The sequence below is a fragment of the Tachyglossus aculeatus genome, chromosome 25 (genome assembly GCF_015852505.1).
Source record: "Tachyglossus aculeatus isolate mTacAcu1 chromosome 25, mTacAcu1.pri, whole genome shotgun sequence".
Lineage (NCBI taxonomy): Eukaryota > Metazoa > Chordata > Mammalia > Monotremata > Tachyglossidae > Tachyglossus > Tachyglossus aculeatus.
The window spans coordinates 26,740,203-26,764,011 of record NC_052090.1 but is presented as its reverse complement, the minus strand read 5'-3'; the positions used below and the strand labels follow the sequence as shown (position 1 = coordinate 26,764,011).

General features: G+C 53.0%; 1 protein-coding gene across 2 annotated transcripts in view; it reads right to left on the bottom strand.

The window, feature by feature from the left end:
• Positions 1–9,807: 9,807 nt before the first annotated feature.
• Positions 9,808–23,809, bottom strand: part of PKIA (cAMP-dependent protein kinase inhibitor alpha) — a 28,095-nt gene continuing 14,093 nt past the window's right edge. For both annotated transcript variants that reach the window (XM_038766658.1, XM_038766657.1), the window contains exons 2-3: positions 12,764–12,941; positions 9,808–11,368 (exon numbers count right to left, since the gene is read on the bottom strand). In XM_038766658.1, the coding sequence (XP_038622586.1) occupies positions 11,289–11,368; positions 12,764–12,914 (231 nt within the window). In that variant the 5' untranslated portion in view covers positions 12,915–12,941 and the 3' untranslated portion in view covers positions 9,808–11,288. The remainder of the gene's footprint in view (positions 11,369–12,763; positions 12,942–23,809) is intronic.

Sequence of the window (23,809 nt, the reverse complement as noted above, 5' to 3'; positions counted from 1 at the left end):
AGTAAGTGCTTAATAAATGCCATCATAATTTATTATTATTACCCCAGCACTTAGTACATTACTTGACACCTAACCACAATTATTATTATTAGTATATATATATACAGTAGTATAATGCTCTGCATATGTTAAATGATCAACAAATACTGATTGATTTGGGCTTCAGGGTCCTCTTTGGTAGACATTATTCTATTTATTTCATTTATAATGTGTATATCTATAATTCTATTTATTTATATTGATGTTATTGATGCCTGTTTACTTGTTTTGAAGTCTGTCTCCTCCCCTGCAATCAGTCAATCAATCGTATTTATTGCGCTACTGTGTGCAGAGCACTGTACTAAGACTGTGAGCTCATTGTTGGTCAGGGATTGTCTCTATTTGTTGCTGAATTGTACTTCCCAAGCTCTTTGTGAAGTGCTCTGCACACAGTAAGCGCTCAATAAATATGATTGATTGAATGAATGAATGAATGAAAAGCAGGCACAGCTCTTTCACTGAGGTGAAAGTGCCTTTTTCCTTCTTTTTAAACAGTATTTTAAGGGCTTACTATATGCCAGGCACTCTACTAAGCGCTGGGGTAGATACAAGCTAATCAGTTTGGATGCAGTCCATATCCCCCATGGAGCTCACGGTTTTAATCCCCATTCTACAGATGAGGTAACTGAGGCCCAGAGAAGTAAAGTAACTTGCCCAAGGTCACACAGCAGACAAGTGGTGGAGCAGGGTTTAGAACCCAAGTCCTTCTTACTCCCAGGCCCGTTCTCTATCTAGCAGGCCATGCAGCTTCTCTCTACACTGTAAGCTAGTTGTGGGCAGGGAACGGGTCTGCTTAGTACAGTGCTCTGCACACAGTAAGCACTCGATAACTACGATTGATTTGACTGATTGATTCCTCGCCCAAATCTACCTCAATCAGAAGCAGCGTGGCTCAGTGGAAAGAGCACGGGCTTGGGAGTCAGAGGTCATGGGTTCAAATCCCGGCTCCGCCAATTGTCAGCTGTGTGACTTTGGGCAAGTCACTTCGCTTCTCTGGGCCTCGGTTACCTCATCTGGAAAAGGGGGATGAAGACTGTAAGCCCCACGTGGGACGATCTGATCACCTTGTATCCTCCCCGGCGCTTAGAACAGTGCTTTGCATATAGTAAGCGCTTGACAAACGCCATCATTATTATTACTATTATTATTATTTTTCTGCCCCTAGATTAGTTGAGGGGAGTGCCCCCCAAGGCCCAGGTCACCCCTAAACCACCCCAGAGAGCACCAGCAATCTCACCTCCACCCAAATGGCTGGTTTCTGTTGCCCCGTGGCCGAAAGTTTGGCAGGTGGGGCGGGTTGCCCCCGTTTTATCGGCTCAGTAGGTGGGGACTGGAGGGGTATCACCCCCTGCTCCTTTGCTCCTCTGACCTTGGTCTGGCAGAAGACTCCCAGGTTAAATGCCAAGAATTAAGGCACAACCAGACTGAGCCTGATTGACTGAAACTGAGTCCCCTTTTTCCTCTCCTCCTCCTCATCCCCCCGGCCCTAGTGTTTGTACAGATTTATTACTCTATTTATTATACTCGTACATATTTACTATTCTATTTATTTTGTTAATGAGGTGCACCTAGCTTTATTTCTATTTGTTCTGATGACTTGACACCTGTCCACATGTTTTGTTTTGTTGTCTGTCTCCCTCTTCTAGACTGTGAGCCCGTTGTTGGGTAGGGACCGTCTCTATATGTTTGCCAACTTGTACTTCCCAAGCGCTTAGTACAGTGCTCTGCACACAGTAATCGCTCAATAAATACGATTGAATGAATGAATGAACCAGCATCTCCACTAATTCCAGGCCTGTTTTCGCCACAAGTCATCTGAGCAGGCCCAAAGCCCCAAGGAGATGGGACAAAATGCAAGAGGCTGGCATGTTTCCCTCACCCGGCACCACATTCTTGCAAGAATCACTTCCCCAGAAAGTTTCCTTTTTTGGCCAGAGCGTGGCAACTGCTCTGGGCGAAAGGGGAAACAGAGCTAGAAATAAACAGCCTCAATTCTTGGGGGGTTGTGTATTCGTGGGTGTTCCATTCAAACCCGTTTAGCCCCCCTGAAAAGTTTAGCAGGCCCGAGGACTAGGGGAAATGTACCTGCTTTGTGTCAGAACAGTCTCAGGGTTAGGACTCCTAGAAAGACTGTGGACTGTAAACTCGTGGTGGGCAGGGAGCGTATCTACAGCGAGGCCACTCTCCTGCTAAAACCCAGCTTGCCCACTTCACTCCTGTAATGCCACCCTTCTCACTGGCCTCCTCCTCATCTATCTCGCTGCCAACCTCTTGCCCACGTCCTGCCTCTGGCCTGGAATGCCCTCCCCCTTCATATCTGACTGGAGATTACTCTCCCTTCCTTCAATTTTATTTTACTTGTACATATCTATTCTATTTATTTTATTTTGTTAGTATGTTTGGTTTTGTTCTCGGTCTCCCCCTTTTAGACTGTGAGCCCACTGTTGGGTAGGGACTGTCTCTATATGTTGCCAACTTGTACTTCCCAAGCGCTTAGTACAGTGCTTTGCACACAGTAAGCGCTCAATAAATACAATTGATTGATTGATTGAAGACACATCTCCTCCGAGAGGGCTTCCCTGACTAAGCCCTCCTTTCCTCTTCCCCTACTCCCTTCTGTGATGCTCTGACTTGCTGTCTTTATTCATCCCCCTCCCAGCTCCACAGCACTTTTGTCCACATCTGTCATTTATTTATTGATATTAATGTCTGTCTCCCCTTCTAGACTGTAAGCCTATTGTGGGCAGGGAATGTGTTAGTTATATTGTTATATTATGCTCTCACAAGCGCTTAGTACAGTGCTCTGCACACAGTAAGCCCTCAATAAATACCACTGACTGACTAGTCTGCAAACAGTAAGTGCTTAATAAAAATGATTGATAGATTGATAAACTCCTCTAGGACTGGACTCACCTTCAAGGAGAGGGAGGTAGGTGGAAGAGAAAGGGGAGATGGGAAAGGCTGGAGCAATGGAGAACCGGGAGAGAAATCCAGGGAGTGAGAGGAAAGAGTAGAAGGGAAGAGGATTGCTTGAAGACAGAGGAAAACGAGGCATTGGCAGAGAGGCCCAGCAGGAACACAAGAATCCTCAGGCCTTGCAAATCCCGGCCATGAAAATTCCCACCGGAGTGTCCAGCCACAAGAATTCCATCCTCTACCATTGACCTTTCATCTTTAAGCAGCATTCAAACCTGGCGTTGAGCCTCTGCATTTTGCCCAAGATGTTTTTGGAAATCCTCTGATTTGCTGAATGGAAAATCAGGGAAGCAGCATGGTGTAGTGGATGGAGCCCGGGCCTCGGAGTCAGAAGGTCTTGAGTTCTAATCCTGGCTCTGCCACTTGTCTGCTGTGTGGCTTTGACAAAGTCACTTCACTTCTCTGTGCCTCAGTTATCTCATCTGTAAAATGGGGATTGAGACTGTGAGCCCCACGTGGGACAGAGACTGTGTCCAACCAAATTTGCTTGTATCCACTCCAGTGCTTAGTAGAGTGCCTGGCACATAGTAAGCGATTAGCAAATACCATTATTATTATTATTATTAAATCGCATGGCCTGGAGCTCCAATTTAATGCACCTTTTGAAATGAATCCCCGCAAAGAACTAAGCATTATAGCGAGGCAGGCTGGCGGGGAGCTTGGAGGGACAGAACTGATGGGGTGAAGACTCAATGAAGCCTGTTCTCAGACGTCATGCCAGAGCAGCGGATAAGGGGAGACCCTGTGATGGACAGACCGGCTTGGTGGACAGAGGACTGGGGGGAGACCCAAGGGTGGGCTGACCAGCCTGGCGGACGGCACACCCCGGGGGGGAGGGAAACTCTCTGGTGGACAGTGGGGAGACCCCATGGTGGATAGACTGTCCTGGTGGACATGGACTAGGGGAAAACCCTGCAGTGGACAGATGGCCTGGTGGATGGTGGACCAGGGGATGAATCTGTGAGGGACAGACCAGCCTGGTGGACGGCAGACTGGGGGGATACTTTGTGGCCCTGTGGATGGAAGACCAGGGGGAGACCCTGTGGCAGACAGACCAGCCTGCCAGACAGTGGGGAGACCCCATGGTGGACAGAATGGTCTGGTGGACCTGGGGGAGACTCTGCAGTAGACAGCCCAGCCTGGAGGGTGGAGGATCGGCGGCGAGATCTCATGGACAGATTATGTTGGTGGAGGGTGGAGCAGGGGGAGACCCTGTGGTGGACAGACTGGCCTGGAGGACAGTAGGGAGATCTCAGAGCAGACAGACCTGCCTGGCAGACAGTGGCCTGGAAAGAGACCCCCGTGGCGGACAGATCAGGCTGGCAGACGGCCAGCGCGAGAGGGGCCGAATACCTCCAGCAGAGGCTTCATGAAGACTGGGGTGCCCCCAGCCAGCTGGAACTCAGGGAGAAGGACAAACCCATCCAGGGAGCAGAATCAAGCTTTCATCGCTCCTCACGCTTCAACCCCGGCAAGACGCTCACCCACTGCCCGCAGTAAGGATGACGGGGGGCGGGGGTGGCATCAGGTGGCAGAGTGACCCCCTGCTTCACTCGGGGCAAGTACCTCTTAGTGGAAAGAGCACGGGCTTGGGAGTCTGAGGACGTAGGTTCTAATCCCAGATCCACCCCTTTTCTGCTGTGTGACCTTGGGCAAGCCACGTAACTTCTCTGGGCCTCAGTTCCCTCATCTGTAAAATGGGGATGAAGACGGTGAGCCCCACGTGGGACAACCTGATTACCTTGGATCTACCCCAGCTCGTAGAGCAGTGCTTGGCACATAGTAAGCGCTTGAGTCCGTTGTTGGGAAGGGACCGTCTCTATATGTTGCCCATGTGTACTTACCAAGCGCTTAGTACAGTGCTCTGCACACAGTAAGCGCTCAATAAATACGATTGAATGAACAAATACCATTATTATTATTATTATTATTATTATTATTACCTCTCCCACCGCCCGCGGCAAGGAAGATGGATGGCCACCAGGGGGCAGAGCGGCTCCTCCCGCTTCACCCGGGAAAGCGCCTCGCCCACCGCAAGCACAACAGGTGGCCACCAGGGGGCAGAGGAGAGTCGCTTGATAATAACCAATACAGGGGAACCCCAGGATTCGGATAATAATAATAATAACGACGGCATTTGTTAAGCGCTTACAACGTGCCAAGCACTGTTCTAAGCGCTGGGGGGGGGATACAAGGCGATCAGGTTGTCCCCCATGGGGCTCACGGTCTTAATCCCCATTTTCCAGATGAGAGAACTGAGGCCCAGAGAAGTTGTGACTTGCCCAGGGTCACACAGCAGAAACGTGGCAGAGCCGGGATTAGAACCCATGACCTCTGACTCCAAAGACCGGGCTCTTTCCACTGAGCCACGCTACTTCCCGGATGTAACATGCTCCTGAAAAATAGGAGACTGTGAGCCCACTGTTGGGTAGGGACTGTCTCTATATGTTGCCAACTTGTACTTCCCAAGCGCTTAGTACAGTGCTCTGCACAAAGTAAGCGCTCAATAAATACGATTGACTGATTGATTGAGTGTATTGTGAACTCCCTAACTGTGGACCCCAGCCACCCCGGTACACTTTTGTTGTCTTCCTGGAAACCACCTGCCAACTGAACCCTACAGCTCATTAAAAATGGCACAATGGAACCCTCCCCCCCGACCTTCTTCCCTTAGCCCTTGATGATGATGATGGTATTTGTAGTACGTAGCACATAGTAAGTGCTTAACAAATACCATGGGCCAAGCACTACTCTAAGCACTGGGGTAGATACAAGGTAATCACGTGGGGCTCAAAAAATCCCCATTTTACAGATGAGGTCACTGAGGCACAGAGAAGTTAAGTGACTTGCCCAAAGCCACACAGCTGACGTGGCAGAGCCGGAATTAGAACCCACAACCTCTGACTCCCAAGCCCGGGCTCTTTCCACTAAGCCAAGCTGCTTCTTTATAGGAAGCCCTTTCCCTTCCATGGTTCCTAGGGACATTTCTGTCTCTGAGCAGCACAGTTTAATCTCTCTCCACCCGAGTCCTTCACCCTGCCGGGACTCCCCTCCGGGTGGTCGGACCCCTGGGTCCCAGCTCTGAGCTCCATTTGGGTTCACTGCTCTGTCCCTGGCTCTGCTATCCCCCAGCAACATCCCTGCCCCCCTCCCTCTCCTCCTTCCCACCAGAGGATGTGGGGATCAACTCCATCCCGTCTCCATGGTGACCGTGCTGGCTGTACCACAGGTTACAAATGGCAGGCATGTGAGATCTTAACGGCGCGGCTTGAGTAAAGCAACGTGTCCCTGGGTTTGAAAACGAAATGAGGGAGGTTTTGGGGAGGCAGGGCAGGGAGTCTGGCGTGGGTGGAAAGTGTTCAGAACAGGGCTGAGCGGGAACCGAACTGGGTGAAGGGAGGGGATGGAATTCTCTGCAATCCGGGGCCGGGCCCAGGGCCACACCAGAAATTAGTGCATGACGTAGTCCTGGATTTTTTCATACTAGGGTGGATGGGATCCTGTGTGTAGGGGAATTCGCCTGTCCAAGGATGGGAAAGGATGATTGGTTCCTAAAAATAACTCGCTTCGATTCTCCCAGAGGAGAAGGCAGCGGGTAGCCTCGTGGAATGTCAGACAGCCGACACCGGCTCCTGGCCCCAGCTCCACTCTTCGCGCCTGGGTCACCTTGGGCAAGCCACTTAACTGTTCTCTGCCTCAGTTTCCTCAACTGCAAAATGGGGATAAGATACCGGTTCCCAGATTCTGAACCCTACGAGGGTCAGGGCTGCCTGAGTCAGATCCGATGGTCTTGTATCTGCCCTGGTGCCCAGCATACTGCTTGGCACCTACTTGGCACCTACTCTCCCATCAGGATCCCCGGGAGATCCTCCGGCCTGAGATTTTGGGACCGAGACCCCTCGTGAAGGAGATGACGATGGCGCCGGTGGTTTGCCCTGTCGGGTTCCTGTCAGGGCACCAAGAGCGTGAGATGGTGGGTGGGCAGGGAGGGCAGGGCATCATGAAGGGCACATGGAGGGGGCTCAGGGATCTGTTCTGAGACAGAAAGGAGAAAAGAAACGTTAATGCTAAGTCAAGGTTTAAGGACTTTCTTTCTTTGTCCCAATTGCATCAATATTTAAAACAACATTCTTAAAAAAAAAAACCTACTGGGCGCCTACTGTGTGCAGAATGCCATATTGGACACCCACTATCTTCAGAGTGCTGTACTGGGCACCTCCTTAGTGCAGAGTTGCAGAGTACTAGACTGGGTACCTACTGCATGTGGGGCACTGTACTGAGTGCTTACTGTGTGCAGAGCTCCGTATTTGGCATCTACCTCTGTGCAGAGTGCCGTGCCGGGCAGCTGCTTTGTGCAGAGCACTGTGCTGGGCAGCTGGGTGCTTGCTGTGTGCAGAGCGTTGTGCTGGCTGCCTGTTGTGTGCAGAGCGCTGTACTGGGCACCTACTGCCTGCAGAACACTGTACTGAACTCCTGCTGTGAGTAGAGTGCTCTACTGGGTACCTACTGCCTGCAAAGCACTGTCCTGAGCAGCTACTGTGTGCAGAGCGCCGTGCTGGGCAGCGGGGTGCTTGTTGTGTGCAGAGCACTGTATTGGGTGCTTACTGTGTGCTGAGCGCTGGACTGGGCACCTACTAGCTGCCGAAGCAGCTGTTCTGAGCCCCTGCTGGGTGTAGAGTGCTGTTCTGGGTACCTACTGCCTGCAAAGCATTGTACTGAGCACCCTAATGTAGGCAGAGCACTGTATTGGGTACCTGTGTGTTCAGAGCACTGTACTGAGTGCTTAGGGATGTACGATAAAAGTTGAAGCCTCGACCCCTGCCCTCGAGGGGCTTCCAGTCTCACGTGGGGTGCAGACAGAAACAGCCCAAATCCAGACAAGGGGAACAAGAGAGAAAACATCACAACTGGTCACAGCAAAAGTCAACTGGACTTGAATAAACATCCGGACACATCTGTCCAGAGAGGCCTGGGGGTCAGGACAGTGGACGACCAGGCAGTTAAGTGCTCCCCCCTGAGCGGGTGGGTGTCTGTCCATCCATTCCCCGCAGGCGGGCTCCTGGGAGACCCCGGGACAGAACGGTTCACAAGCATGGGGGTGCAAAACCAAGATTAGAAATGGCTAAGGAGAGTCACGCTGGCCCAGTCATCTCCTGTGGGTGCTGGGCGGGGATGAGTCATGGTCGGCTTGCTCGGTGAGGAAAAGGCAGGTGGATCCCTGACCCTGGACGTGGGTCAGGAGGAGGGGGTGCAGGGGACTCCTGCATGCTCTGAGTTGGCTCAATTGTTCCCCATTAGAGCCGTGACCCCACCAGGGACTGGTTGCCCGCCCCGTCCCCTCTTCCTGCCTCAGAGTTGGACGGCAGGCCGGCCACTGTCCGCAGACAGAGGTGGACTCTGCCTCCCCCCCAGCTTCCCTAGGCCAGCCTCGTTTCTGACCGCAGCTCTGTGGGCAGGTGGGAAAATGTTGTGCCCTGCGTCCTACGCGACGTGGCTGAGGACACTACTCTGGGCCACTTTTGGGTCAAGAGCCGGTTGGCGGACAATGTTACCCCCTCTCGACTGCAAACTCATTGTGGGCAGGGAACGGGTCTGTTTATTATTCTATTGTACCTTGCCAAGTGCTTAGTGCAGTGCTCTGCACACAGTAAGCACTCCGCAAATATTACCGACTGACAAAACTTGGTTGGGGCAACTCAGCCAGGCCTTGTGGGAAGTGGAACTGGTGACTCAGGGCCAGGAGGAGCAGAAAGCCAATTGCTCTGATCTTTTCCTCACTAGTCTGTAAGCTCCTTGAGGGCAGGGATTGTGACTAATAACTCTACTGTTCTCTCCCAAGGCGTTCAGCACAGAGCTCTGCAAACGGTAGGTGCTCAGGATATACCGATTATCCATTGACCAAACTCCCAGGGTCCCAGGGTCCCAAAGGACTGTTTCTCCCAGAATCCTCTGGCAGATTATTATTTTGTTAGGAGAGAAGTTTGACCAGTACAAGTCTGGCCAACTGATCAATTGATCAATCAGTGGTAAGTACTCAACACCGACTGTGTGCAGAACACTACTGAGCGCTTAAGAGAGTACAGAAGTTAATAGACCCGATCCCTGTAGTCAAAGGTTTTACAATCCACTGGAGGAGACAAGCTCTACAATAAAATATGGGGAGGAGGAAGCAACTTAATGTAAATATGAGTATGTAAGTGCCACGGGGATGGGATCATCAGTACTCAAGTGATTAAGTGACAAGGAAAAGGTATTTGGTATGTATGTGTGTGGCAGGGGGGAGAGAATAGGCTGGGAAAATGAGAGAAAAATCAGGGAAGCCTTCCTGGAAGGAGGTGTGATTTCAGAAAGCCTTTGAAGAGGGGAAGAGCAGTGGTCTGTCAGATTGGAAGGGGGAGAGTAGCCGAGGCGGGAAGAAGAGTGTGAGCAAGATCATACATGTGAAAGAGGAGAACGAGCCAGCATGAGCAGGTTAGTTTGAGAGGAACGAAGCGTGGGAGCTGGGGTGTGGTGGGAAAGGAGTGAGGATGAATAGGTTGGAGAGCGCTTACTTAAAACCCACGTTCAGAAATTTCTGCTTGATGCAGAGAGGACTGGACGGCCGTTGGAAGCTTCTGAGGAGTGGGGAGGCGCTCATTGGGGATGTTGAAGAAAAATGATTTGGGCAGCAGAGTGAATTATGGGCCGGAGAGGGGAGAGGCTGGAGGCTGGGAGAGAGGAGGCTGAGGCGGCATTAGGATTAATTTCCCCTTCTTCCCAACACCTCTCTATTCCCTCCCTCTCCCACCCTCTGCGGCCCCTTCCCCACCCCGACTGCCTGCAGGAATTGTGATCTCCAGGGCCTGGGACCCAGGAACAGGGGGGTAGTTTAGCTATGGCAGTGCCCCCCTGCCCACCCTCTCTATTCCCAGGGATTGCAGCTATCTACTCCCCACCTGCCAGTCACCAAGGAGCCGGACCACCTCCCATCTGCTGGACACCAGGGAGCCGCCGCCCCACCCCCCCGGGCCTGCTGGACACTTGGGAGGCAGGCCACCCCCAACCGGCTAGACCCCAAGGAGCTGGGCTACCTCCCTTCTATGGGACACCAAGGAATCAGGCCACCCCCAACCTACTGGACACCAAGGAGCTGGTCCACCCCGCTGTGCTGCTGTTTATTACCATGACCGAAGGGTGTCTTAACACCGACCGGGGTCACAGGGGGTTCACGGGGTTCACAGGGCACGGGAGGCCCCGGAGCCTCTCCGCTGGCAGCCGGCTGGGGGGACAGAGACGCTGGTCCGGGCACGGCTGGGTACATGTGACGCCGGTCTGCTCGCCCGTCGACCCAGCCAGCAGCCGGGAACCAAGGACACCGGCTATCGGGAGAAGTTTACAAATGGTAAAAAGTGCGGGGCCGCTGGGAAGGGGGCAGGGCCCGAGGGAGGGAGAGTGGGGAGTGGGCGCCCAGCACTGGCTAGGAGCAGTTAAAAATGTGGAACGCAAATCCTGGGGCCTGGCACGGTGCCTACAGGCCTCACCGTTCTCCCCTACAGCCTGGCTGGTGTGAAGGGCTGGCACCGGGAGACCCCCTCCCGTTGCTTCCCTCCAGGTCCCCAGGAATTGACCCCGAGCTCCCGGGGCAGGAGGGCCTGCGGGGGCTGGGTGCCCTCTGGGGTAGGATCAGCAATCGGGCTGGCCAGAAGTGGGTACCTCAGGGCAGGCACCATGCCCGGAGCCTTGGCCACAGGCCAGCCCCACCGGCCGGTCCCCCGTGGGCTAATGTGGGTCGGCCTCACCTGGCTGCTGACCCTAGGCCGCGGGCACAGAGCAGTGGCCCTGGAGCAGGAGAGAAGCCCTTGGGCACAGAGCCTGGGGGATCCACGGGCCGATGCACTGGGGAGGCATAGAAAGCCCAGGCCAGGGTGCCAGGAGGCCTGGGCCACGGTGCCAGCGACTTGGTGGTGCTGCCGGGTGGGTCTTCGTTCTGGGGTCGTCGCAGAGGGGAGTAAGGTGGAGAAGGTGGCTGGAGGGCGGGGTCCCTATGCGGCTTCTGGGGGGAGGCACCCCTGCGGGCTCAGCCACGGCCAAGAAGTGAGGTGGACAGGGTGTGTGGGCAGCCCCCGCCCAGGCCCATGTTTCCAGCAGGGTCGGGGGGGTGCCCGCCAGGCACTGGGCAAGGCCATGTCCTGTGGCCCCACCCTCGCCGCAGGTTGACCCAGGCTCACGGCCAAGGGCGGACCCCGGCCCGGCCCCGCCACCCGGCCGCCGCTCCTGCCTGCCAGAGAGGGGTGCTAGCCGTCTTGCTTTCCTGCTTTCCCCTGGGTCTCGCCAGCGGGCTCCGTCGGGTTCCTCTGCGCATCGCCGTCCCCTTCTGCCAGAGAAAGCGACAAGGAGATGGTCAAAGCCGTGGGCACTGCCCCTCTATGTTTCATTATGGGCGGGGAATGTGTCTGTTAGATTGCCATATTGTTTTCTCCCAAGCACTCAGTACAGTGCTCTGCACACAGTAAGCGCTCAATAAATATAACTGATTGACAGTGCACTGCCGGCCCGGTCGGTCAGCCTGCTGGCCAGTGGTACCTCCTCAGCTCCTACTATGTAGAGACCTTCACGCTTGGGAGAGAACAGCACAAGCAAGAATGCATTCCCTGCCCTCGAGTAGAATCTCAGCTCGGCCTGGAGGAAAGAGCCCGGGCCTAGGAGTCAGAAGAGCTCGGTTCTAATCCCGGCTCTGCTGCTTCCTTTCTGTTTGACAATGGGCAGGTTACTTTACTTGGCCTCAGTTTCCTCCTCTAGAAAATGGAGATTAACTACCTGTCCTCCCTCCCCACTAGATTGAGCCCTATTGGGGACCACCTCACCTCGTTACTCTCCTCCTAGGGCCCAGACCGCACATTTTGCTCCTCTAACGCCAACCTTCTCTCTGTGCCACGATCTTGTCTAACTCATGGCCGACCTCTCGCCCACGCCCTGCCTCTGGTCTACAATGCCTTCCCCTTCATATCCAAGAGACTACCACTCTCTCCATCTTCAAAGACTTATCGAAGGCCCCTCTTCTCCAAGAGGCCTTCCCTAAGCCCTCCTTTCCTCTTCTCCCATGGCCTTCTGCGATGCACTGACTCTCTCTCTTTATTCATCCCCCCGGCGCCCAGCCCCACGGAACTTATATCCAGATCTGTAATTTATTTATTTCTATTCACGTCTGTCTCCCCCTCTAGACTGTAAACTCGTTGTGGGAGAGGACTGTGTCTGTTTTTTCTTTTATTGTACTCTCCCAAGCACTTAGCATAGTGCTCTGCACACAGTAAGCACTCAATAAATATGACTGACTGACTGACTGACTGACTGAAAGGGACTGTTGTCTCACCTGTTTCTCCTGTATCTCCCACAGTGCTTGGCGCATGGTGACTGTTGAACAACTGCTACCACCGTTATTACATAATAATAATTATTATTATCATGTGTTTACGATGTGCAAAGTGCTGTTCTAAGTGCTGGCATGTTTTGTTTTGTTGTCTGTCTCCTCCTTCTAGACTGTGAGCCCGTTGTTGGGTAGGAACAGTCTCTATATGTTGCCAACTTGTACTTCCCAAATACTTAGTAGAGTGCTCTGCACACAGTAAGCGCTCAATAAACACGATTGAATGAATGAATGACTATAATGATTATTATTGTCTCAAGCACGTAGGCCCAGTCCCCTGGTGCGTGGTGCCCGGTGGGTACTGCCCAGTGAGTTCCCTGTGGGTGCTCCGCCACATCCACTCACCGCCCTTGCTGATGTCCAGCTCGGCCAGCTTCAGGGATAGGTCGCTGGGGTTGCCGCTGGCCGCGGACACCAGGATGTCGTGGACGGCGTTTCTCCGGCCCGTCCGCCCCGACGCGATGAAATCTGCATATGTGGATTCCACATCAGTCATCGCTGACCGATAGCCACATGGCAGGGCCTGGTGGGGAGAGACGGGAGCTGGTGAGAACAGTGGTGGCGTGATTCTGGACTGGCAGGCCGGCAGGCAGGCAGGCAGGGAGAGAGGGAGGTGCAGAGGGATGAGGGGGGCGGAGAAGCAGGGAAGGAAGGTGAGAAGGAAGGGAGGGAAGCCAGGCAGGAAGGGAGGGAAGGAGGCAGGGAGGGTGGCAGAAAAGGGGGGACTGAAGATAGGCAGGGAGGGAGGGAGGCAGAGAGAGAGAGAGGGAAGGAGGCAGGAAAGGAGGGAGGGAAGAAGGGAAGGGAGGAAAGAAAGGAGGCAGAAAGGCAGGGAAAGAAGTGGGAACGGAAGGGGAAAGGCAGGAAAAGTGGGAGGAAGGGAAGGAAGCAGGGAGAGAGACAGGCAGGCAGACAGGACCGCCCCCTCTCCTCCACCACCATCCAGGCCCAGTCCAGAACCTCTTCCCTCCTCCCTCGGCTCCTGGCTCAGTCGGTTGAGCGCTGCTCTTTGAGGGCGGGACAGCTGCGTCTTCTCCTTCTAGTCCGTGCTCCCAAGTGGCCAGTACGGCGCTCCTCCCCCAGCGGCTGTCCAGTACAGCACCCGGCACCCTGCGGCCGCCCCTTCTCCCCTCCCCTACTCAAGGGCAGATGCTGAACTTCCAAGTCAACTCCGCACTGAAAGGGGGGGAATCTCCCCCGCTCCCTTCCCAGCCCCAAATAGACCCCGAAACCCTACCCGAGAGGGAGCGAGCCGGAGGAGCTGAACGTCGGGAAGCTGAGAGCCTCCTACGATTCCCTCCTGTTCCTATTTATAGGCGGGCGGGAGCCATCCTGGGTATGTCAAACTGAACCGTGGCGCCCTGCCCTCACTCACAGCCTTCCCGGACCCTGTCAGGCCCTGTCAATAACAACAATAATAATAATTATGGTATTAGTTAAGCGCTTACAATATGCCAAGCACCGTTCCAAGCGCTGGGGTAGATACAAGGTCATCAGGTTATCCCACAGGGGTCTTAATCTCCATTTTCCAGAGGAGGGAACTGAGGCATAGAGAAGTGAAGTGGCTTGCACAAGGTCATACAGCAGACAAGTGGCAGGGCCAGAATTAGAACCTACATCCTCTGACTCTCAAACCCATGTCAACATCCGTCCAGCCCAGTTCCCCCTCCCCTCCGTGACCCACCTGCCCCTCCCCCTCCATCTCTCCCCTGGGAGACCCCCCACCCCTGAGGTCTCCTCTCCCTCGACCCGCACCCTGGGGGCATTGACTGATTTATTCGGTCTTTATTGAGCGCTTACTGTACTAAGATCTCAGGAAAGGACAGCACAGCAATAAAGAGAGACAGTCCCCGCACACAACGAGATCTCATTTTGGCAGGGGGGTGGGGGAGAGCACATATCAAAACAGAGGTTAATATAAATAAACAGAACTACAGATAGGTTTGTAAGTGCTGTGGGGTGCCGAGAGCGGGGAAGAGCAAAGCGAGGAAGTCAGGGCGATGCCGAAGGGAGCGGGAGAAGAGGAAAAGTGGGGCTTAGTCTGGGAAGGCCTCTTGGAGGAGCTGGGCAGTCACTCATTCAATCGTATTTATTGAGCGCTTACTGTGTGCAGAACACCATACTAAGCCCTTGGAAAATACAATTCAGCAACAAATAGAGACAATTCCTGTCAAAAACGGGGTCACAAGCATTCAGTAAGGCAGATGGGTGCCAGGCGCCCGGACCAGGAGGGGCGGTGGGTCGCCGGGTCCTGAGGAGGGGGGCACTGGACCTCTGCTCTGCCCAGTGGGACCGTCAGGGCCTGGGGCAGTACCAGGGGCAGGTGGTTGACAAGCTGTTTGGGCTCTGGAAAAGGACATAGCTGTAGCGAGCCCGGCTTCCTGGGCAGGGGCCAAGCTGGCAATGCCAGCATGACCAGGCTCTGCCACTCCTAAAACAGCAGCCCCCAACTCATCTTGCTTCCCAGGACTAGGCAGAACCCTGCAGAGCACCAAAAGTTTTCCATTTTGGGTGCCAGCTCTACCCCGATGGGTCCATGCTACGTATTGAGTGCTTACTGGCGCTTGGGAGAGTACAATGCAATAGAGTTTGGAAGGCATGTTCTCCCTGCCCATGAGGAGTCTAGAGGGGGAGACAGACATGAATATAATATATATGAATATAATATAATATAATATATGTCTACTATAATATATACATATAATGTGAATATTTAGAGAAGCAGCATGGCGCCATTTATCTGCCGTGTGACCTCGGGCAGGTCACTTCACTTCTCTGGGCCTCAGTTACCTCATCTGTAAAATGGGAACTGAGAGTGTGAGCCCTCCGTGGGACAGGGATTGTGCCCAACCTGACAGTGTTCTGCCCAGAGAAAGTGCTCAATAAATACAATTGAATGATTTGCTTGTATCCATTCCAGCACTTAGTACAGTGCCTGGCACGTAGTAAGTGCTTAACAAAAACCACAATTATTATTATTATCATTATCACTAATCCCATTCCCAGCCTCATGTTCATCCTTATATCATTCTGGGAGGCAAGGAGGGGCAGGGTTACTATCCGTGCCCCCTACAGTGGAGGAAACTGAGGCCCAGAGTAGGAAACCACCTCACCCTCAGCCCCACAGTACTTATGGACAGATGCCTAATTTATTCTATAATATTCATGTAATACTTATAATTATGGTACTTGCTAAGTGCTTACTATGTGCCAAGTACTGATCTGAGCGCTAGGGTAAATACAAGTTAATCAGGTTGGACACAGTCCCTGTCCCACATTTTTCAGGTGAAGTGATTAAGTCCCAGAGAAGTGAAGTGACATGCCCAAGGTCACACAGCAGACAAGTGTTGGAGCCAAAATTAGAACTCAGGTGCTTCTGACTCTCAGGCTCATGCTCTATCCACTAAGCCACGCTGCTTCTGTCTCCCCCGCTAGAATGTAAGCTCCTTGAGGGGCTTCAGTGAAGCAGTGTGGCTCAGTGGAAAGAGCACGGGCTTTGGAGTCAGAGGTCATGGGTTTGAATCCCGGCTCTGCCACATGTCTGCTGTGTGACCTTGGGCAAGTCACTTAACTTCTCTGAGCCTCAGTTACCTCATTTGTAAAATGGGGATTAAGACTGTGAGCCCCATGTGGGACAACCTGATCACCTTGTATCCCCCCCAGTGCTTAGAACAGTGCTTTGCACATCATCATCAATCGTATTTATTGAGCACTTACTGTGTGCAGAGCACTGTACTAAGCGCTTGAAACTCTTAGTGCTAGGAAATGCTTAACAAATGCCATTATTATTATTATTATTATTATTGAGGGTAGGGAACATGCTTGCCAACTCTTGTTGTTTCGGACTCTCCCAAGTGCTTAGTGCTGTGTTCTGCCCACAGAAGTGCTCAATAATGTCACTGATGGGTTCACTGATTGACTGAAAGTGACTTGCCCAAGGTGGCCCAGTAGGTCAGGGGAAGAACCCAGGTCTCCAGACGCCCAGCCTCATGCTCTGAGCGTGGGCCACTGGTTGGTGGCTTTGCAGTGTGACTGGGCATGCCTCTTGGCCTCTAAATAGGTGGGACCCCAATTTGACCTAAATGGATCCAATAAGAGTCCAATAAGGACCCACACAAATACACAGGCTCCCCATGCCCCGACAAACTCCCATAAACAGGTACACACATGCACATAGGAATGAACACACACATTCAATCAATCAATCAATCGTATTTATTGAGCGCTTACTGTGTGCAGAGCACTGTACTAAGCGCTTGGGAAGTACAAGTTGGCAACATATAGAGACAGTCCCAACAGTGGGCTTACAGTCTAAAAGGGGGAGACAGAGAACAAAACCAAACATACTAACAAAATAAAATAAATAGAATAGATATGTACAAGTAAAATAAATAAATAGAGTAATAAATACATACAAACATAAATACATATATACAGGTGCTGTGGGGAAGGGAAGGAGGTAAGATGGGGGGGATTCAATCGTATTTATTGAGCACTTACTGTGTGTAGAGCACTGTACTTAGCACTTGGGAAGTAAAAGTTGGCAACATACAGAGACGGTCCCTACTCAACAGCGAGCTCATAGTCTAGAAGGGGGAGACAGACAACAAAACAAAACATGTACATACACACGCACAACCCCATAGAGTTGCAGAAGGGATGAGACCCACTCAATGAGTCCCCTAGATGTTTCCACGGATTTGCTCATCCCCAAATGACGTTCACCCCCAGCCGCTGGCAAAGCCCAGCCATGGCGGTCACCATGGGGAGCCAGGCCTCTCCGGTTGGCCCAACACTCTCCTCCTTCTCCTCCTCCTCCTTGTGCCCGGGGCCGGGCTCTGGACCGGCCACCCTGTCACTGGCCCCGTGTCCTCTCCCTGACCCCTGTGACCGACTCCGACTAATCTTGGTTTGGGGTGATGACTAAGCTCATTATGGGCAGTGAATGTATCTACCAACTCTGTTATAGTGGACTCTCCCAAGTGCCTTAGTACAGTGCTCTGTACATAGAACAGTGCTTTGCACATAATAAGTGCTTAATAAATGCCACCATTATTATTATAGTAAGCTGCACATAGTAAGTGCTTAATAAATGCCACCATTATTATTATAGTAAGCGTTTAATAAATACCACTGGTTAATTATTGACTCTCCCCACCAGTGAGAACAATGATGAGGCTCCAGTGTCAAGCTCTTTGCCCAAGTCTTCTCCCTGTCCAGGACTCCCTCTCCTCCCAAATTCATTCCATCGTATTTATTAAGTGCTTACTGTGTGCAAAGCACTGTGCTCAGTGCTTGGGAGAGTACAATATATCCAGCAAACTTCAGCTCTCCCCATCTTCAGAGCCTGCCTGAAATCCCACTTCCTCCAGGAGGCCTTTCCTCATCAGTCCCCACTCCCGCTGGTCAGTCAGCGGTATTTACTGAGCACCTACTCTGGGTGAAGCACTGTACTGAGTGTTGAGGAGAGGACAATAGTTAGTAGACATGATCCTTGCCCTCAGGGAACTTCGAGTCTGCTGTGTGTAGAGCACTTCACTAGGTGCTGGGAGAGTCCAATAGAGACAGCTGGTGGTGGGCAGGGATTGTGTTTACCCTCTCTGTTGTACTGTCCTCTCCCTAGCACTTACTATAGTGCTCTGCATGCAGGAAGTGCTCAATAAATACCACTGATGATGATGGTGGTGCCCTTGGGGAACATACAATGTAGTGGAGGAGTTAGACACTCAAATAAATTATAGGAAGAAGGAAGCGATTGAATGTAAAGGCCAGACAGTGGAGGGGCTGGAGGCAGGATGGTTGGGGAGGAGGGTGGGAAATGAGGCTGATTCTACATTTTCTGTTTCAGGCCTGTTGCCCCCTTTGTTCCAAAGTGTTTTTACTCTGAGGCTGCTGCTCGATTCTGTTGCTTAGCAACTGCACCGCCTCCCAGGGACTCGGCGAAGGTGCTCCATGATGGGGCCGGGGCCGGGGCGCAGGGGACGGGTTCTGGCAGAGCCCTTGGGGGCCCCTGGGGAGCCCCCCGCCCCAGCCCCGTGATACAGGGGACCACACAGGAGACCAGGGGAAAACAAAGAGCCACAATCTGAGCCCGGAGTCTTTCTGAGTGGGGAAACGTGGCTGCCGAGAAACGATGACTTTCCCTCCCTTCAAAGCCTTATCGAAGGCCCATCTCCTCAAGAGGCTTTCCCCGACTAAGCCCCCCTTTCCTCTTCTCCCTCTCCCTTCTGCGTCGCCCTGACTTGCTCCCTTTATTCACCCCCCGCTCCCAGCCCCACAGCACTTATGTCCAGATCTGTCATTTATTGACTTCTATTTATGTCTGTCTCCCCGTCTGGACTGCAAGCTCACTGTGGTCAGGGAATGTGTCCAAAGTGCTTAGTACAGTGCTCTGCACACAGTAAGCACTCAATAAATACGATTGAATGACTGAATGAATGAAAATGGGGAAAGTCTGCTCACCCACTCCTCCTTCCCTACCCCCTCCTCTTCTTCCAGCCTGCCTGGAGTCCACATGGCTTAGCGGGAAGAGGTTGGCCCAGGAGACAGGAATCTTGGGGTCTGGTCCCAGCTCTCCCCCTGTCCATTCTTGAGGGGGGGCTGGGCTCCAAGCTCTCCCAGGGGAATCAGAGAAGCAGAGTGGCCTAGTCGATAGATTATGAGCCTCGAAGTCAGAAGGACCTGGATTCTAATCCAGGCTCCATCACTTGTCCGCTATGTGACTTTGGGCAACTCACTTCACTTTCCTGGGCCTCAGTTTCCTCATCTGTAAAATGGGGATTAAGACTGAGAGCCCTATGTCATCATCATCATCATCATCATCAATCGTATTTATTGAGCGCTTACTGTGTGCTGAGCACTGTACTAAGCACTTGGGAAGTCCAAGTTGGCAACATATAGAGACAGTCCCTACCCAACAGTGGGTTCACAGTCTAAAAGGGGGAGACAGAGAACAAAACCAAACATACTAACAAAATAAAATAAATAGATCTGTACAAGTAAAATAAATAAATAAATAGAGTAATAAATATGTACAAACATATGTACATATATACAGGTGCTGTGGGGAAGGGAAGGAGGTAAGATGGGGGCGATGGAGGGGGGACAGGGACTATGTCCAACCCATCAACTTTAATTCATTCATTCCTTCAATTGTATTTGTTGAACGCTTACTGTGTGCACAGCACTGTACTAAGTGCTTGGGAAAGTACGATACAACAATAAACGGACACATTCCCTGCCCATAACAAGCTTACAGCCCCAGCGCTTAGTACAGTGCCTGGCACACAGTAAGCTCTTAACACATACTATTAAAAAACAAAACAGAACAAAGAACAGGGCACCTGGACGCTTGTACCAGTCCTCCCAGCAGAGAGGGTTTCTGACTGAACAACCATCTGGGGTATTTCGAGAGGTGGGTGGGGCCCGGCGAGAATCCCGGGAAACAATCAGCTTCCACGGGTGGCAAAGATGGCAGCAACCACTGAGGGGACCGTCCCCTGGGTCAAGGTCATGGGGCTGGCACTGTGCTGCGGTCACCACGGCTGGATGAGGGCCCTGCACAAAGAACGCCTCCACCGGGAGCTGTGCTCCTGTCTGTCTCCTCGCTTGTTGAAGGGACGGGAGGGCACGTGGGAGACGCCCAGACCACCAGCTCTGTCCCCGGGTCCTCCGGCCGGGGTTTGGGTCCCGGGGCCTCAGTGGGATCGAGTCTCCTCGGGGGATCCCGACGGGAGACTCCATTCATTATCAGGGAACCAATTAAAAGAGCTCCCGGGGAAGAGCAACAGTTAAAAATAAATCAGCACCCTGGGCCTGTCCTCTGTCGTGGCCCAGTTACGGCTGTGACAGTAATAATGATAGCATTTATTAAGCGCTTACTATGTGCAAAGCACTGTTCTAAGCGCTGACAGTCACCCTGGGGTGGAGGTCATATGCGTGGCGGGTGGGGTGGGAGCACGGCTACTGTCACAACGGCCCGACCACAGGGCAAGTCGCCAAGCTCTGCCCGGGGGTCACTGTGGAGGGGGCAGGGCCACTCGCAAGTCTACCAACTCTGAATAATTGTAATCATAATTGTAGTATTTGTTAAGTGCTTAAAACAACAACAACAACAACAACAACAACAATCGTATTTATTGAGCGCTTACTGTGTGCAGAACACTGTACTAAGCGCTTGGGAAGTGCAAGTTGGCAACATATAGAGACAGTCCCTACCCAACAGTGGGCTCACAGTCTAAAAGCTTACTAGAGAAGCTGCCTGGCATAGTAGACAGAGCACAGGACTGGGAGTCAGAAGGACCTGGGTTCTAATCCTGGCTCCGCCACTTGTCTGCTGTGTGGCTTTGGGCAAGTCACTTCACTTCTCTGGGCCTCCGTTACCTCATGTGTACAATGGGGATTGAGACTGTGAGTCCCACGTAGGACAGGGACAAGGTCCAAGCCGATTTGCTTGTATCCACCCCAGAGCTTAGTAAAGTGCCTGGCACATAGTAAGCACTTAACAAATACCATAATAATAATAATTACGAATAATAATGATTATTATTGTATTTACCCTGGAGCTTAGAACAGTGCCTGGTACATAATAATTATTATTAATAACAATTATTATTATTATTATTGTTATTATGTACCAGGCACTGTTCAAAGCACTGGGGTAGATACAAGACAATCGGGTTGGACGCAGTCCCTGTCCCACATAGGGCTCCCAGTCTTAATCCCCATTTTACAGATGAAGGCCCACCGAAGTGAAGTGACTTGCCCAAGGTCACCCAGCAGACAAGTGGAAGAGCCGGGATTAGAACCCAGGTCCTTCTGAGTCCCAGGCCTGGGCTCTAGCCACTAGGCCATGCTACTCTCCCAAGCACTAGTGCAGTGCTCTGCCCTCAGTAATTGCATGTGGGCCAGATGATGCAGCCTGGATTACCGCACGCCTGCCTCTTGGTTCTCGGCAAACAACGGGCTGCAGATGCAAGGAATGAAGGTAATGAGTCCCCGGGGGTCGGATTGGGAGCCCCAAGCCGGCGCCAGCCAGTGGCCATGGAGCAGCTGGCACGCCACGGGTACCGATCGCCGCTGCCTCTCCCTTTCCCCAGGGACCACCCTCCGGGAATCTTTCTGCCCGGGCCCCACCCAAGCGTTCTCCTCCATCACCATATCCCTGGCTCCCTCGACCCTTCCTGGAATTCCCACCACCTCTGGTCCCTCAGGAAGGCAGCGTGGCCTAGAGAAAAAAGCACGGGTCTGGGCACCTGGACACCTGGGTTCTAGACCCTAACCTAGTCTGCTTGTTTTACTTTGGACAAAGTCACAACCTCACAGGGCCTCAGTTTCCTCCATTGCTCTCCTTCCCCCTTTGCCTGGGAGCTTTGTGGGGGCAGGAGAATAGTCAGACAGTCAGTCATATCGATTGAGCGCTTACTGTGCGCAGAGAACTGTACTAAGAGCTTGGAAGAATGTGATACAACAATAATGGGAGGGGCGAAGAATGTAGATCATCTCAAGAGCAGCCTCTAAGAGGCCAATTCCCTTAGTGGAGTCCCGCACCAAATTCCCAATTCCCACCGCTAATTCTTGCACATTGCGTGGGGCCAGTTAGGAACAGCCAAGGTGGGTCCGGTTCAGATCAGCTTCAGTCCCAGAGGAAGGACCTACCCATTCTCTTCACTCTCTCGCCGCTCCCCAGGGGCTCTCCCGTGGAGAAGCAGCGTGGCCTAATGGATGGAGCCCAGGCCTAGGAGTCAGAAGGAGCTGGGTGCTCATCCCAGCTCCTGCACTTGTCTGCTGTGTGACCTTGGGCGAGTCACTTCACTTTTCTGGGCTTCAGTTACCGGAACTCGGAGCCCCATGTGGGACAGGGACTGTGTCCAACTTGATTAGCTTGTATCCGCCCCAGCGCCAAGTACAGTGCCTAGCACATAGTAAGTGCTTAACAAATATCACAATTATTATTATTATTAACCCTAGCCTGTAAGTCAACTCTGTTCTCGCGTCCCTCCCCAGCTGGCGCGCACATTCCTCCTCTCCCTGGGCCACGTTCTCACCTCCGACCCCCGGCCCGGGACTCCCTCCGCATTGCAATCCGCTAGACCCTGCTCTCCGGCCTCTTCCTCCGGCGGGCCCTCCGGGACACCTTCCCAGGTCTCCGCCCCGCGATGGCCACCTGGGGCCTAAGGACCACCGCCGTGGCACTAGCTCCATTTTCCTTTCCTTCTCCATTCCTGAGCTGCTCTCACTGGCAACCATTTCCTCTCTCGTTCCCACTGTAGCTCCACAACCTTCATGTGCCGCTGCCCTTCCTCCCCTGAGATAGTCTCCCCAAGGGCAGAGGCCCTCGCCCTCCCCCGAGCCCAGGGCCGGCTCACTGGGTCTGCCCCCTGGGTTCACGGGGGGCCGGAGCGACTCGAGGCGCTGCCAGAAACTGAAGCCTCGGCTATTTCTGGAAACTGGCAGAAGTCATCATCATTATCCTCATCCTCCTCATCCCCTCTGGCCCTGCCGCCCACCTCTGCCTGCTTTTGTGTCACCTGCTGCCTCCTTGACGACTTCTGCCACCGCTACGGCTCTGGACCTTCCTGCCTCATCATCGCCGTTGGCATATATTGGGCTCCCGCTGTGCTCAGGACACCCACTGTGAGCGGGGCTCTGTCCCGGGCACCTACGGAGGCTAGGGTGCTGACCTGGGCACCCGCTTTGGGCAGACCACTGATCTGGGCAACTTACGTGGGCAGGGTGCTGATCCAATTACCCTCTGTGGGCAGGGTACTGACCCCGAGTGCCTTGCTGTGAGCATGGCACTGACCAGAGACCTGCTTTGGGCAGGGCACTGAATCCCATTGGGTGGAAGGCGTATGTGATGGGTCAGAAATGGGCAAGTCCCAGGAGAAGAGCAGAGCAGATCATCTAAACCTCTTCCCAAGACCCCATGGGGCTTCGAAAGGGGAAACCTGCAACTCCGGGTGGTTGGAAGAGGCTGGAGCGGCTGTGGACCCCCAGGAGAAAGGATAGCCCACGGCTCACCCTTCGAATCTCCACTGTTCCACGCTCTCACAGGAAAACTGCATGAGAGTGTGGATGGTCAGTGAGAGCCCTCGCCACTGCCTCAAACACAACTCCAGGATGAGTCTGCTGGCAGTGGGACACACCTTTCCCATCTTCACCTCAGGCCCTGATTATCCGGGAACAAGGAAAGGGGGCTTACTGCCCCTCCAGGGAGACGGTGGGCAGGTGGGTGGCCCACCCATGGACACGACCTCACCGTCAGCAGCATCATCTTTGAACTAAGGACAACTTTCCGTCCAACAAGTCTTCGCTGTCACTTTCCCAAGTAGTAAAAACGGTATGTGCTGAGTGCCCAGTGGGTACAACACACTGACCTAAGCACTCGTG